At 44.4% G+C, this 17,515-nt stretch overlaps 1 protein-coding gene and 1 pseudogene across 1 annotated transcript; both read right to left on the bottom strand.

The window, feature by feature from the left end:
• Nucleotides 1–399: 399 nt before the first annotated feature.
• LOC127208695 (olfactory receptor 2AK2-like) lies at nt 400–1,320 on the bottom strand. Its single transcript, XM_051168221.1, has one exon. The coding sequence runs from the start codon at nt 1,318–1,320 to the stop codon at nt 400–402; it is 921 nt and encodes a 306-aa protein (XP_051024178.1).
• An 8,756-nt stretch (nt 1,321–10,076) lies between these two features.
• Nucleotides 10,077–11,023, bottom strand: LOC127207926 (olfactory receptor 2W3-like; annotated as a pseudogene).
• Nucleotides 11,024–17,515: the final 6,492 nt, after the last annotated feature.

Below are 17,515 nucleotides of genomic sequence, written 5' to 3'. Positions count from 1 at the left end.
TCCTTCTTAATAATGTTTACACACAAAAGTCTCCAGATAGAGATAGTAGTGGAGTGAGCAGGTTCTTCTCTTTATCAGCCCTAAACATATTCATTTCCGTTATATGCTGAATGTTTAGGTATATTCCATTTCCTATGAATTATATTTCAAGATACTGAAAAGGGCCAATCAAAACATCAACACCATGGTACCACCAAGATGACAAAACCATATGCTGTTGCTTCATTAGGTACACAAGCTGGAAGGAGCACAGTCTCTCCGGTGCTTTTACAGAACACTGATCTTTATTTCCCCCCAGATTGTTTTCCTGACCAGCTTTGAGTGGAATCTTCAGTCCACAAGGCCCTTTGCAAAAGTCCACTGCAAAACCACATTTTTTTTTTCCTGCACCAACATCTATCATCCCATATGTCTCCCCAGGGCTCCCATGACTTCCTTGTTCCGCAGGCTGTAAATAAATGGGTTCAGAACAGGGGTGACGATTGAGTAGATCACGGCCACTACCTTGTCCGTTGCAGTAGAATGCAAAGAGTGTGGCTGGGTGTAGATGGAAAGGCTGGTGGCATAGAACAGGCTGGCCACAGTCAGATGGGAGGAGCAGGTGGACACAGCTCTACCCTGTCCCTTCCCTGAGCCCATCTGGAATACAACAATCATCACCTGAGCATAGGAAGCTAGGATGGCCAGGAAGGGTAGCAGCAGGATGACAAGGCCACTCATGAGGATTGTGTGCTCATATTGGGATGTGTCTTCACACACCAGTGGCATGAGAGATGGAACCTCACAGAAAAAGTGGTCAATGATCCTCGACCCACAGAATGGAAGTTGAAACACATACAGCGTGTGCACTAAGGCATTGATGGAGCTGCTGGTCCAGGCACAGGCAACCATGGAGCAGCAGACCTTCCTGCTCATGAGCACAGGGTAGTGCAGGGGCCGGCAGATGGCTATATACCTGTCACAGGACATGAAGCCCAGCAGCAGGGCTTCAGACCCACCCAGGCTCAGAAACACAAAGGCTTGGATCTCACAGCCCAGAAAGGAAATGGTCTTGGTGCCTGACAGGAAGTTAGCTGCCATCTTGGGCACAGTGGTGGAGATGTACATCATGTCGATGATGGAGAGCTGGCTGAGGAGGAAGTACATGGGGGTGTGGAGTCTTCGGTCCAGCCTGATGAGGTGGACCAGTGTGATGTTGCCTATCAGAGCTACTGCAAAGAGGATGGTGATGACTGTGAAGAGGAAGGTGTCCATCTGGCCATCCTGGAAAAGACCAACCAAGGTGAAGTCTGTCACCCAGCTGTGGTTTCCTGTCTCCATGGCTTAGACTGAGCCATCAATGCAGCTGCAACCTGCAAAGGGCATGATCTGATGGGGAGAAAGTGACAATTATTACATGGGATAGATTTCTTGATTAGCTCTAGGGCAGGCTCTTTTCTTCCATGTATTGAAAAATAGTCATATTTATTTATTTACTATGTATACAGTGTTCTACCTACATACACACGAACACCAGAAGAGGGCACTACATCTCATTATAGATGGTTGTGAGCCACCATGTGGTTGCTAGGAATTGAACTCAGGACCTTTGGAAGAGCAGTCAGTGCTCTTAACCTTTGAGCCATCTCTCCAGCCCCTGATGTTTTTAATTTTGCTTAATCTGTTGTGATCATAAGCATTAATGTAAGACTGTGCTGTTTCAATGCATGCCCGATAAATTCATTTATTTTAAATCAAGAATTCCAGATTCTCTGTTCTTAACATTTCTACATGGATGGAGTCTTCAGTCTCTCTTTTGATCAGAGGGTTCTTTTTGAATAAGTTATAACTAAGGAAATAAGAATAAACACTTTTGAGATCACAGGATGACATTCAAATGATCATAAGACTAGCAGTTATACAATTATCTACAAATTCTCTATTCCCACTGAGCTTCTTCCTGGTGAGAGGATGGAGCTTGGGTCCCTCTGACCCAAGTGAGTGAGCATTGACTCACTCGGTTCCCTTATCTGTGTGAACAAAGGTCCTGGTGGGAGAATCTGAGGAACTAGCAACACAGAACCATGTACAGGAAACAGAATGGAACACTGAGATCGTTGTGCAATGTGAAAAGTAAAAGGATGTATGGTATCTACAAGAGGGTTACAGAATGCGAGAGAACATCCCCCTGAAACTGTATTAAGCCTTTTATTACCTTAAACATATACTATCCATCTGCTGCAAAGAGCAAGGAGACTGCTTTAAAGTAACAGAAGACTGGGCAACATTTTTTTTTGAATTCTCAAAAAATGAACTATGAAAGAGAATTAAGCAGAGTTAAGAGTAATGTAGGAATTGGTTATTACTTTTTATATAAAGACTTCAGTTAACCCACACCTCCCACTATCCCCCAAGACAGTAAAATGCTAGACTCTCCACAGTTTCATTTTGCTCTTAAATTACCCTGGGTGTCAGGTATTGTCAAGACTCTGTCAGTAGTTGCTGCTCAAAGTGTGGAGTTCCGTGCTGATTTCCACGGTGCGTGTGTGTGTGTGTGTGTGTGTGTATTCATGTATGTGTGTGTGTGCATGTGTGTGAGTCTGCGTGTGTGTATGGATGTGTGTGCGTATGCATGTGTGTGCATGTGCGTGTGTGTGTACATGTGTGCATGTGTGTGTACATGTGTGCATTGTGTGAGTGTGTGTGAATATGCATATGTGTGTGTGTGTGTTACTGGAATAAAACACCTGGCCTAGGCAAGCGCTGTCTCCTGAGTTACACCTGTAGCTATTGGTCGTGAGGCTAGGTGTCACTCATCCTTCTCAGTAGCCTGGGTGTGTCCTCAACTGCAATCCTTTCTTGCCCTCCTGAGTGCTGAGTCAGAGCCTGCACCACCAAGACCAGCCTAGTCCTGGCTCTCATTATTAAACTTTAGTCAGTGTCCGCTGAATCCTTGTGTTTGAACTACTTTTAAATGTTGTAAAATTGGAAAAGGCACATTTTCCTTTCTCTTCATTGCATTTACAGCAGAATTTTCACTTTTGTTCAACATGTTGGAAACTCCTAGTCAGGTTTCTCTACCGTGCAAGGCAAAATTCAGTCTGTAGCAGCAGCAGCAGCAGCAGCACCACCACCACCAGCAGCACCACCACCAGCAGCAGCAGCAGCACCATTACCACCAGCATTAGCATCACCAGAACCACCAGTATCACCAGCACCACTACCGCCACCACCACCACCACCAGCACCATTACCACCAGCACCACTACCACCACCATTACCACCAGCATCAGAACCACCAGCACCAGCACCACCAGTACCAGTACCAGCACCAGCAGCACAGCAGCAGCACCAGTACCACCAGCACCACCAGCAGCACCAACGGCACCAGCACCACCAGCAGCAGTACCAGCACCAGCACTACCACCAGCAGCAACAGCAGCAACAGCTGCTGCAGCCCTAGTTCTGGAACCCTCCCTGGTCCATCCCTAACACAATGTGTTTTAGATATGGCTAGTTCCCTTTGGAGGACAGGCTGTGCTGAGACAGCCCAGAGTAGTGGGCACACCTCACTCCTGTTGGATCCCTGTCACAGTCGCCTGTTTTACCAGATGGGATTCTGTATAAGGGTCACTTAGAATCAATGGGAAAGATGTCCAGTAGCCTGGTGTTTATCCTTACACACTGTAAACACTGTACTTGCATCAAATCATCACATGGCATCTCTGTAGTTAATAAATTAAACCATAATTAATTTTGAAATCAGAAAATATTCTTTGAGTAGGTTTCTAGGACCCTCTGGGTCTTTCTATTTCCCCATCTCCTACATTTCTCTTACCTAGAGTCCCAGTAGGATGCCCTCACATCTATCCCAATCTCCTGGTAAGTCAAGACTTCCATGGGATATGTGTTTTGGGCTAGTGCCCAATTATAAGTGAGTATATACCATGTGAGTCTTTCTGCTTCTGGGTTAACTCACTCAGTATGATTATTTCTAGTTCCATCCATTTGTCCACAAATTTCGGGATTTCCTTGTTTTTAATAGCTGAGTAGTATTCCATAGTGTAAATGTACCACAGTTTCTTTATCCATTCTTCAACTGAGGGACATTTAGGCTGTTTCCAGGTTCCAGTTATTATGAATAAGGCTACTATGAACATGGTTGAGCATATGTCCTTGTTGTGTGGTGGAGCATTCAGAAAATAGTCTAAGTCCACCAACAAATGGCATATTTTATGACAAACTTGTCCCCTCAAACTGGGAGTGCCCAGTCCCTTTCTCCTCATGAGAGGGTTCACAGGCTTGAGGACATCAAAGGGCAGCACTCATACACCGTGGCATGGCAGATATTTTTTACCTGATACCTGGATTATGCATCTAGCCAGGCATTGACTCGATCCAAGAGCAGGGATGCACAAACAATGCACTTTACGCACTAATCCCAAGACATACCTTCCCCAGCAAGAACACCACTGCTGTAGGGTCTCCTCAGCAAAATCGACAGCAAGCTAGCTCAGCAGGGAATTTTGCTTTCCTTCAGGAACTCGGGGTCTGCAGGGCTCCTTCGTCAGCTAAGGGGGTGTGCTGTGACCAAGCCAGAATTCCATCTTCCATCAAGCTGTGCTTTTTACCATGAGGATCACGTGACCTTTCCCCTCCACTAGATATACAGACTGCCTGTCTTTTTATAAACTTAACTAACATGATTTTAGCTACAGCAGAAGCAACTATGTATCAGAGGCACAGATCTCACTTTCCTAGGGTTTCTCCTCAGAAATGGAGTACTAAGTAAGAATGGAAAATGAACCTTACCCAAAATACAGAGAAAGACAAGACACGCTGAGATAATAGGTAGAAAGCAGGATTAACTTTAAGTACAATGTTACTATCCAGTGAATCAAGCTGTTTAATCTGTGTATCAAAAAGAAACCCTGGCTTCTAAATCTAATTTCAAGCACATTTTGGAACCTGCTAGCTCACTGTGAATTTGTAAGGTAGTTGAGGGTTTTTTTTTTTTTTGTCTCAAAAAAATAACCTCACTTAAAATATCATTTTAGCATCCATGGAAGACGTTTAAGGTCTTAAATGCCCTGGCTGCCTGTGGAAGATTAGACCTCATAGGCATTCTTCCAGAATCCTCCTGGGAAAAGCTGGCCTCCTGTCCGCAATTAAACAAGCACATCATGCACAACAGAGCCGCACCACTGTATTAGCACTCCTGTGCGTCCACTGCACAGTAGAATTTAAAAGAGGCCAGAATGAATGTTCAAAACATACTTTCAGCTCATGACTGAAGCTGATAAGTTAAAAAAAAAAAACTCATCCCGTGTACACTTAACACACACACCTGCACTAGAAGCCTAAGGAATAAGCTGCAATATCTAGATGCTAAAAACATGATAAATATGCTATTTTGAGGAATCATATAACCTAGGATTTGGCCTGTACCACACATTTCTGAAGACCAACTTCAAATGTTCAGCGTGATCACTGATGTAGGAGAGTCGTGTTTATGAAGGTCTCAGGTCCGTTTGATGTTGGAATCAAAGCTAGTTCACTGTGTCTGAGCTTGGAGCAGGAATCGGACCATGCAAGGTGAAATCTTTTCCTGCTGGAAAAAAAATGGTCCTGTTAATTTAAAGAAGTTAAAATTTTTTTATTAGAAGAGGAAAAATGAATGAAACTTTTTAATATTGACTGCATACTGAATTTTGTACTGTTTCTCAAAGTAGCAACATCAAAACAGCCTAGTAAAAACTAGCTCTTTGAAATAAATTATCCCAAGCTTACTCCCAGTTTGCACAGGTAACATGTTTAACTTTTGATCTATTAATACAAATGTCTGTTTTTATTTCACCCTTTTACATGGAGACCGCATTCTGCTTCTAAGAAGAAGCTTCATTACAAATGAAGCCTTTGATAATATTTACTGGGTTAACTGTAAAAAAAAATTATTTTTTTCTGAGACAAGGTTTCTCTGTGTAGCCCTGGTTGCTTTGGACTTGCTTTGCAGACCAGGCTGGCCTGCAATCCACAGAGATCCACCTACCTCTGCCTCAGAGCTCTGGGATTAAAGGTGTGCACCACCATGCTCAGCTCATAAAAATTTGACCCAATGAATTCTAGATCACTCTTTACATGTTACATCGAGCGCTTGTTTTTAGTGCTGACACCTTTTTCTATGAAACGTTTTTCTTGATAACTCTTTTGGGTAGAGAATAGTATGTTCAAGAAAAATAATATTGTTCTTCCTGTATATTCAATATTGATATTTATCTGTAGATTAACAGGTGAAAAGTGGGCTTCATTAACCTTGAAATGAATATTTTGTACACCTTAACAGCAGAGCCTTTTCTTGTATTTTTCTGTTGCTTACTCTTTCTTTCTTTCTTTCTTTCTTTCTTTCTTTCTTTCTTTCTTTCTTTCTTTTTGTATATGAGTGCTTTATCCGCTGAAGAAGGCATCAGATCACATTATAGAAGGTTGTGAGCTGCCGTGTGGTTGCTGGGAATTTAACTCAGGACCTCTGGAAGAGCAGGTGGTGCTCTTGACCACTGAGCCATCTCTCCAGCCCCCAACTTACAAATTCTTATTAGAAATGTTATTTATGGTGTCTCTTACCCATTTGTTCTGGATTTTATGGTTTCGTCCACATTCAATGTTTTTTTTTTTTTTTTTTTTTTACCTAATTAACTAGTGACCCGTCAAGTGACCCGTCAATGTACCTACTGTATAATCATAGAGCTACCACCACGATGCATTTTATGTTTGGATTTTTTGCAAATTTCACTCCGCAAATTTGGCCTTAGAAAATCTTTTCACTCCACTTTTCTCATTTTATATTTTCTCTTAATTTTACTACTAGTTCTTTTCCTTTAAATTAAAATTCCACATTCATGCAATAACTAAGGTATAATATTTATGTGTATAAATAGCCACCAGCCATCATCATTTCTGTGCTAAGCAGTGAATGGCCTTGCCCTGGAAAACTGTTAGGCACACAAAGTTTCCAAGTGTAGCTGTATCACAGGGGCTATAAAAATAATTGCAACACCCTGTTTGTCATAAATACCAACCTCATCCATTTTTGTATATGTATGACATGGTCTAGTAGGTTGTATCACCTACTAGATGTACTTTCTTGGTGCATGAGACGCATCTAGCATGTTATAGTTTATTTATTCTTTTGCTGTATGTGTGTGGGTGTTTTGTTTATATGTGTTTCCTTGTACCATGTACGTGCTTGGTACTTGAGGAGGCCAGAAGAGGGTGTCAGATCTCGTGAATTCCAAAGATGATTGTGCACTGCCATATGGGTGCTGAGAATTGAACCTGGGTCCTCTGGAAGAGCAGTCGGCGCTCTTAACTGCTGAGCCATTTCTACTTATGCTTTAAATACTCTTGATAGTTTTATAATTTCATGAGACGTGTTATAGGGAAATTAATGTTCTTCACAAGATGGACTTCATCCTGAGGAGGTGAGAACACAGCACAGAACCACCAGGTGGCGTCACTGGACTATAAAATGTGCCATTAGAGCTGAGGGTCCTCTTTCTTTTAAAAATTCACACAATTAGTATTTGCAGTACTAAAAGGGACCGTGTTTTTAGCCAGGAGTGTTAACATATGCCTGTAAGGTGTACAGGTGAAGGTATAGGAGGTGAAAGTGGGAAGATCAGAGGTTCGGGGCTATCCTTCACTACATAGTGGGTTTGAGGCCATCCTGGGCTATATGAGACCCTGACTCAACACAAATAAACATAAAAGTAAATGAACACCAAACCAAACAAAATAAGATATTAGTGGGTTTGATTTTTTGAAACCTAAATGTAAATATAACGTGCTGTCTTGCAGCACAGACTGGCATTGACTGATGAACTTCTGGTCCATTACTTCAATATGGTATCAGAAGTTATACATGTGTGTACCTTTCAAAATATTTTTAAGTGTATAGGTGTGGCTGTTTTGCCTGCATGTGTGTTGTGTATCATTTTTTTTGTCTTATGCCTGCAGAGGCCAGAAGAGGGCATCAAATCCCTTGGGACTGGGGTTATATACCATTGTGACCCATTGTATGGGTGCTAGGATTGAACCCAGGTCCTCTGCCAGAGCAGTAAGCGCTCTCAACTGCTGAGATATCTCTCCATTCCCCCACCCTCTTTTTCTCGTTGAGACGGGATCTTGTGTGTCCTGGGCTGGGTTTGAACTCATTACGTAACCAGTCTGTAACCCCTGCCTTCACTTCTCCAGTGGTAGGATGATGGGCGTTTGTTACCAGGCTGGGTCTGTGCATGCCAGACAAATGCTGTCCTAACTGATCTGCATGCCTGGCCTCTGCGGGTGCTTTTATCACAAACAGCTGGCTGCTCTGGGGTTTTGAGTCTCCTGCTGCTGCTATGCCATTTCAAACTACACCAACACAATCTCCCTTTTGTAAACCACACCTAGAGGTATGTTTTGTGTTCAGCCACACACATTTGTAAATCTCACACCTCTAGAGAGAAGTTTGCAAAGCACGTGGAAACATTACATTCTGGGTGCATCTCACCAAATGCCGAAAGGACAGAGGAAAGTAGCAAAAAAGAAAAACCAAGCCAAAATGAAAGTTTTTTGCTCTCAGTGAAGAGCATGTTGGACTTAATCTCCACTCTTCAAACCCCAACCTACCCCCATGGCACAACTCTGCATCTCCTCACACTTCAGCGAGTGCCCAGGAAGTTCCTACGATATAGAAAGGAAAAAGCAGCAGCCGAGAAAGCCAGGCGCAATCTCCACTCGCTCACATCTCTTGTGTAATTGTTTTTTATGCCTTAAGTGTTTGTATGGATAAATACTGCATATGGAGCATGTTCCCCCTCGTAGGCCCCTGCTCTTCGTTTCTCTTCCCCTTCCTGAGTAACCTCTGTGTTTGTACTTTTGACCTTAGCATCTGTTGTATCCGCTCACAGCAGAAGGAACAGCCCTGGAAAACTGCAATGCACACTATGGAACTTACTTCTCTTTTTAATGCCCTTTGTACTGGAGATCCTGCCCTCCTGCCTGGCAGTTGCTGCCCTCTTGCGGTTCTCCTTTTTCCCCATCTTGTAAAGCCTCAAGGATCACTCTGACATAAAGAAACATGAACCACCCTGGTGCAGGAGAGATGTCCAGGGCCTCTCTTTTTAATCACATAGATGAAATGCCACCTCAAAACCATCCCCTGGATGTGTCCCCATCAAGCCTTCCCTAGCCCATGGTTGTCCCCTTTCATGTCTTTGTCATGTATCGTCAAACGGCAGCTTTACTTCTTGACACTCGGTCACCAGCAGGTAACACCTCACAGACTCAGTAACTAGACAGGTGTGACCAGATGTTTGATTCTGCATTGGAAACACTTCGAGGAACAGAAAGGTCTCTCCCTGAGATGCTGAGATGACAATGAAAGTAAAACGCTTGTGGCCATTTGTGACAATCTGAGTTCAATCCTCAGGACTCCCGTGGTGGAGGGAAAGAGCCAGCTCCCACTCAAGTTGCCTTCTACACATGAGCCATGGATGTGTGTCCTCAGTAAATAAACAACTGCAATTAAGGAGAATTAAAGGGCCTCCCTTAACGCTGTTGGATGAGGAAGTGGGTATGCAAGCGTAATGGGCATGGCAGGCTAGGGAAAGATCTTTTACAGCACAACAAAGGTTGAGTGAAAGCTACTGTCCATGTTGACAGCCTCTTGCCAGACTTGTACATCCCAGAATGAGAGTCCATGCTATAGGTGAAGGCTAAACGCCTGGGAAAGTCTGTGCTAAGGGAATCCCATTTCTCTCAGTCAGCTACTCAGTCTCCTTCCCAGACTGACTTGACCTCATTCCTAGCCTTCCTCGGTGGTACATGTTGGCATTTGGGCAACAGAGATGGTCAGCAGACCTGACATCAATACATACTGCTTGAGGATATTAGAACTCACACACCCTTTCCCAATCCTCACATACGAAGACAATGGGCCAAAAGTCTGCAATGAATTCTGCTTCCATTCAGACAGGTGCTGGGGGTATGGACCACGATCAGCCACCCCAAAATTTGTAATGTTTTAACATCTTGGGAGGTCCCAACTTTGCCTTTGATTATAACTTCTTTCTTAAACTTACATTTCCCCAAATCAGCCTCCTGAGCGCCCCCTTGACTTCCTTGTTCCGGAGCGTGTAGATGAGAGGGTTGAGGAGAGGAGTGACCATGTTGTAGAAGAGGGTGAGGAACTTGCCCTGGTCCTTTGAGGAGCTGGTGCCTGGCTGCATGTACATGTAGATGATATTTCCGTAGAAAAGCGAGACCACGGTGAGGTGCGAGCCGCAGGTGTTGAAGACTTTGTGTCTTCCCGAGGATGACTTCATGCTTAACACGGCCCTCACGATATAAAAGTAAGAAACCAAGATGAACACTAGAGGGGACAGCACGATGCCTATTGCCAGGATGAAGGCAATGCCTTCAATGATGGCTGTGTTGGTACAGGCCATCCTGATGAGGGCTGGCATCTCACAGAGGAAGTGGTCCACCTTGCGGTACCCACAGCGAGGGAGCCACAGTGTCATTGGGGACATAATTAAAGAATTGGCCACACCACAGCCCCAAGCAAGGGACACTAAAACCATGCAGAGCCTGGGCTCATGACCACCATGTAGTGCAGGGGCTTGCAGACAGCCACATAGCGGTCATAGGCCATGACGGCCAGCAGGAGGCACTCTACACCACCCAGGCCCAGGAACAGGACCAGCTGCAGTGCACAGCCCACATAGCTGATGGTCTTGTCCTGCCCACTGAGGTTGTAGAGCAGCTGTGGGATGGAGCTACTGGTGAAGCTGAGGTCCAGGAAGGACAGATGTGTGAGGAAGAAGTACATGGGGGTGTGCAGGTGCGGGTCCAGCCTCGACACCAGGATGATGGTGCTGTTGCCCAGCAGGGTCAGGAGGTAGGCGGGCAGGATGACCGCGAAGAGGACCCTCTCCAGCTGGGGCCGGTCAGAGAAGCCTACCAGGATGAAATGGCTGAAAGTGCTGTCGTTGGCTGTGTCCATCTCTACTGTACCTGAGGAGGATGGAAAACAATAAATAAAGAGATAAATAAAGTTAGTATTACTAGTGATACTTAAATTTCTAATGAAAATGATCCATCTGTACATAGTTTATGGGGTTACTTATAGAAGTGGATAAAATATTTCTAACTTGACAACCAGAAATCTCGTGAAAACTAAACAAAAAACCTGAAAATAAGTTTTAAATGAATAAAAATGGTGCTCAAAAATTAAAACATAAACATTTTAGAGAGAAAATGAACAGACTAAACCTGCAAACAATTTACTTGTGCCATCTTCTGAAATAAGGATTTTGTGTTTTTAATTTTTTTATTTTTTATTTTGGACAAAGTCTCAGTTTGTTCAGGAATATACATTGTAGTCAAGGTTGGCTTCAGTTTCGTAGTGAACTACCTGCTCCTGGCATAGCTTGTGAGTATAAAAATACATTTCAAAATTTGAAGAAACAATTATAGTTTTAACTCTTTGGACCAAGGTATCGCTATTGTGATGGCTAAAGAAACTCCATTCCATGCCGGACATCCATCTTGGTACCCACAAGCCCAGTCCCTGGAAGATAAGTTCCCAGTAACCCTGACTCCCTGACCCCTCCCAGAAACATACAGCACGGCCATCTACTTGGTATGATATGACTAACTGCTCTTTGCTTCTGTAACTTGTTTATGCAGATACCCAAAGATTATTTGGGGGTCACAACTTGGTAGAACAAACTCATTTTGCCTGCTTGCTTGCATACATATTGAGGTTCTTTTTGTGGTTTTCCCATTTAAAAATCCTTCCCTCACTCCATTTCTCTTGACAATATAAAATCTGGCTCAGAAACTATTCATTGTGTTAGCCACTAATCAATAAATCTTTTCGTTATAATTGGACTGAGTCTATATTCTTTTCCTAGGTGGTCACAAACTCTATAACACTATTTAGCCTAGTTTTGCCTAAAACTCAAGACTCCTGCCTCAGCCTTCTGAGTACTGGGATTGCAAGTATGTGCCACTCTAGCTAGCTTTGAGGGCATGGGTTTTTAAAATAGAAAATCCTACATGCCTCCTATAACTCCTACACACACACACACACACACACACACACACACACACACACACACACACCCTGATCCAAAGATCCAAATGCCACGTAATCAAGCCAAAACCGATTTGCTCTGCCTCACCCTGGGAAGGAGCTGGGCCATTTGTCCTGGAACCCCATTTGCTTGTGAGTAAATTTTCTAAGTGTTCCTGAAGCAAGTTCGAAATGGTTGGTAATTTTGAGCAGTCAATGAACTGCTCAATGATTAGCTTCTCCCGGAAGCCTAAGAGAGTACATATTAGGCTCTTTGCATCTCTATAATCTTTTTGTTTATTTGTTTGTTTGTTTGTTTTGTTTTTCAAGACAGGGTCTCTCTGTGTAGCCTTGGCTGTCCTGGACTCGCTTTGTAGACTAGGCTGGCCCTGAACTCACAGAGATCTGCCTGCCTCTGCCTCCCGAATGCTGGGATTAAAGGTGTGTGCCACCATGCCCAGCATCACCACAATCTTTAAAATACTTTATTTTTGTTTTATTTGTGTTTGGGTGCGTTGCCTGCATGTGTATCTATATACCACATGTGTACAGTACCCTAGGAGGCCAGAAGAGGGCATCAGACACCTTGGGACTCGAGTGACAGATGGATGTGAACCACCAAGTTAAAAAGCCAGTGCTTGTAATCACTGAATTATCTTCGTAGTGCCACCATCCCCTTCTGAGACGCGCTCTCATGTCCCCAAGGCTGGCGTCCACCTCACTACATCATCTAGGATGACCTTGAATTTCTGGTTCTCTTGCCTCCACCTTCTGAGCCACCACGGCCTTTTTATCCATGATCTGTGAGCCACACCCAATGTTAGCTTATCTACCTCCACACTTGGTGTTTGATGAATTTGCTTCTAATCTTTTTATCCCACACAGGTCGTTTTGCATATGGTAATGCAGTGTCCTGTGGATCTCTCTCTCTTCTCAGATTACCCCAAGCCTTACCTCCAGATGCAGGCTTGAAGGTGCAGATCAAGGCTAGACTCATCCCCTGATCCTAAGGCCTGGTCAAGAGGAACCCTTCACTCTGTATTTAATTAACAAGATAACAACTGGCTGCCTAAAGGACCAACAGGAAGGATTTTCCTCCTCTTTTTAATTTTAAAACAGTTAAATCCTCCTTAGAAGAGTCACAAATTTGAGTGAAATTCGTTTATTCCATAACTATATCTTCACCCTGGAGTCCCCTCCCCCAGCCTTGGAGCAGGGGAGCGGGCATGACCGCCCACATTAGCACCTGTCTGCACCCTGTGAGAAGTCATGCACACCTGCAGGCTAGAACCTGAGAAACCATGAAGTCTTCTCCACCTGAGGGAGAAGATTTAAGGTTGGTAAAAGTTGGGTGGAATATTTATATATAAACTAGTGAGTAAAGCAAGCATTCGGCCATGTACCCTTCCATTTTCCTGTGTGGCAGAAGGATGATAGAACAAGCTTTGGCAAAAGAGGGAAAACCACTTTAGACTCTGTCTCTTTCTAATGGCCGCCTGGCTTTTTTCCCCACACAGGAACCAGCTTAGCTTTCCCCTGGCTTTCTACTTTAGAAACAACCCTTACCCATCAACCATCCCTTCTTAAGAGCTGACCTCGGGGAGTGGGGTGAGGGATGGGGGGATGGGGCTGGAGAGATGGCTCAGTGGTTAAGAGCAGTGACTGATCTTTCAGAGGTCCTGAGTTCAAGTCCCAGCAGCCACATGGTGGCTCACAACCATCTATAAAAGGATCTGATGGCCTCCTCTGCCATGCATGTGTGCATGCAGGCAGAGCATTCACACACACACACACACACACACACACACACACACACACACACACACACACACACACGAGTGGACATCCTTCCCAGGTAGTAGTCCATGTAATTCCAGCAACAAAAAACACTGGAGTCTCACGGAGTTTTAAGGATCTGTCAGTGATTTTTCTGGATTAACTAAGGAGTCAATGTTCTCTGAAATTTAAAGCTTCATCTAAACTAAGGTCTTAGGTAAACTTCCTATGACTAATATTAAACAAAAAAGGTCTATGAGACACAAAATTGCCCTGGTTAGGGAGCAGCCAGCCACAGTGAATGACAGAGAACAGACTGTGGTCTGTCTCACCACCCTGTCTCTGCTGACTCAGTCTGCTCCTGACAGGGACGGAAGGCATAGAGAAAGAGAATAAAAGGGCTCTGCGACCTCTGTTTCCCAGCATCCTTTGCGACATGACTATCAACCTGTAGACTTCCTCTGAGACAAACAATATGGCTGACCACCTTGGGTATTCCCCCTTTGCAAATGTCTTGCTTAGTGCTTGATAACACTCTTGGGACTTAGCCAGCCGGTGCTTCTTCTGCCTAGACTAAGCAGAAGAAACACTCCAATAAGGAAAAAACAATCCTGGTTTTCAACCTAAACAAGACCAGCCTGAAACCAAAGGATGGAAAGAGACAGGCTATCCCAGAAGATGGGATAAGAAAATGGAAAGAGAGACCTTTGCTACTGTGATAGGTATGGCAGACAGGAGCAGTATCAGATACAGCAGCCTGCAGACACTCACTCTAAGCCTGGCTGGTTTCTGAGCTCAGAAGGTGTAGCTTTTTCTTTTTCTTTCTTTCTTTCTCTCTCTCTCTCTCTCTCTCTCTCTCTCTCTCTCTCTCTCTCTCCCTCCCTCCCTCCCTCCTTTTCTCTCTCTCCCCCTCCCCTCCCTCTGTCTCTCTGTCATCACACCTTCCTCCCCATATAGCTGCTCTACATTTCAACAGAGGAGCCTGCCTGCTTTTTTGACAGCTAACTTGGAAAGCATGAGTTCCTCTCTTCCTTTTATCTGTCTCCCTCCCCTGGGAAGTTACCTAGATCTCCAGCCCTGCTTGTTGCTTTATCTACCGAACTCTGATAAAACTGTCCTCAAGTTCTTGAGTTATAAGATCAAAGACCTGCAAAAGAGGTCCCGAGTCTCGCAGACACCCACACACCTACCTATCGCCTCTACTCCAGGACATCACGACTCTAACTTTGGCTTATGGATTTATTCCATATAGCCTTTGAGAAGAAGGAAAAAAATGGCTTATTATACTTTTCTTTCCCTGGTCTTAAGGACACACCTAACAGGTGCACAATGAGCAGTTTCAAACACATCTGATTTAGAACAAAGCTAAATGGTACCAGAAGTTCTGATCGCCTGTTTATTTGGACTAAATTGCGAGAGCCTCAATTTTCTTTGTACACATAAAATCAAAGAGGCTGCGGTCCGATTCTGTTCTTGGCAACCGCGTAGTGGCATCTACAGAAATGGACTCCCGCAGGAGGCCAGGGTGGCTTTGTGGTCTAAGGTGCTGCATTCACTAAGAGGTTTCTGTAGCCGGGTGCCCCATCTCAAGCACACATTGTTGAGTTTGCGTTTAGTATGCACCGCCTAGTCACCGAGTCACAAAGCCTTTTTGTTACCATGTGTGTCTGAGCTGTTTTCTGCTATAGGTAACTTTTTCTTTCCTTATCTTTTGTCACCCTTGAAATGTCTTTGTTCATCTTCCTGTCCGTGAGTGCTCTGTTTTTTTTCCTAATTTGCTATAAACTATTTTCTGTGAAGTGCTTTCCTCCAATTAAATTAAATGTTCACGAATCATTGCTAACACATATTTTTACAGATCCTATTAGTATGGCTGTCCATATTCTATACATTTCTCAACATGTAATTTAAAATGCCTTTTTTCTAGGGTATGCTTTTTTGGTTGACTAGTCGAAATAAATCCCAGTCACTGACTGTATCTGGTTTTATTGCCTGGACTGTGAATTGGTTAATTAGCATATATCCCCCTCTAAGTATGCCCTCCCATCAGGCATTACTGTGTCAAACCCTGTAAGGGGGGTTGGGGATTTAGCTCGGTGGTAGAGCTAGGGAAACACAAGGCTCTGGGTTCGGGTCTCGGCTCTGAAAAAAAAAATCTATAAGGGCAGAAAAAATGTTTGTCTCTGCTTTGTATCATAGGCTAATCCGCAAGGATGGGGCTGGGCGTGGTGGTGGGGGGAGTGTTAATTCAGCACCCCGATGCACAGAATAAGGAGAGAAAGAAGAAGAAATTAGAGATGCAAGCTCTACTCACTGTTTTTGGCAGCATGTCGCCAAGCTGACTTAGGTGTCTGAGCAGGAGAGGAGACTTTCACTCCAGCAAGCCACTTGCTCGCCTGCTGTCCCCCTGCTCCGTGTCCAGCCTGAAGCTGATGAACTGAGTGATTCTCTCCAAAGTCATAAATCAGGAAGATACCCACAGGAGAGAGGAGGTCCCCAGCTGTCCCCTTCCCCTGTTTACACCCAGGGATCTATAACCTTCCTGCAGAGGCCAGTCAGGAGGAAGGCGCCAGAACCACAGTCTCCCAGTGAGACCCAGAGGCAGTGTGGGGGCCTCAGGGTGGGGGACGGGCCTTCAACTCCCCTTGGATCATGGTGTGCCAACTGGGAGGCGCAGAGGCAGACAGGAGCAATTTAGTCCTTCTTGTCTTTATATGCCTTTCCTCTCCTGGCCTGTGGCTCAGCATGAAGAACGTAGAGTTGTTCCTTGATAAGAGATGACTTTATGAGCTCCTTTATAAGACAGAAGATAGGCAGCGGTTCCTGCAAATACAGAATCCTTCTTTTCTCAGCAGCATTTTGTCACGGCAAGTCACAGAAAGGTCACCATCCCATACAGGCGTTCCATTGCACTTCATCCCGATTTTTCTATTCCCGAGGCCCACCCACTGACACCTTATGGAAGAGCATGGGTCATGGCCATGTTAAGCATGGGAACTGGAGCATGTGGTTCCTTCTGTATCTGGAAGTGTTGGTACATGCACTAGTACTTTAATATGTCAGTGTTTTACCTCTGAAAGTTCTCTAGGCAAATTTGAATGAGCAAACTAACCTTTGTTTAGTAACTTGTTTATGCAACATAACTTAACCTTTAACAGAGTTTGTGATACCAAAGAAATAATTTAATAGCCTTATAATTTTATGAAAATGGATCTTAAATTTGCCAGAAAAATTAGTTAAAACCATCGGTTTTCTGGTCCTGTGCTTTCAAACTAAGACATTTGTTCTTTCCTCCTAGTATGACAGACAGCAGTGGGGCACACAGGAAACAAAACACGCTAATTACCTGATAGAGAAGAAGCACACAGTGTAATGAGTCCCAGGGCTAATGGTTCTTCCCTGGAGACTGGAGTCAATTCACAGCTCACACTTCGCTGTGCTCACTCTCTGAAGGATGATCTCACCTCCCTACAGGGCCACAGCATTCTACCACCGCCACCATCATCACCATCACCACCACCATCACCATCACCACCACCATCACCACCACCATCACTATCATCACCACCACGACCACTACCATCATCACCACCACCACCGCCGCCATCACCACCACCACCACCATCACCACCACCACCACTG

This window comes from Acomys russatus, chromosome 25 (assembly GCF_903995435.1).
Source record: "Acomys russatus chromosome 25, mAcoRus1.1, whole genome shotgun sequence".
Classification (NCBI taxonomy): Eukaryota; Metazoa; Chordata; class Mammalia; order Rodentia; family Muridae; genus Acomys; species Acomys russatus.
This window is presented reverse-complemented; position numbering and strand designations above follow the sequence as displayed.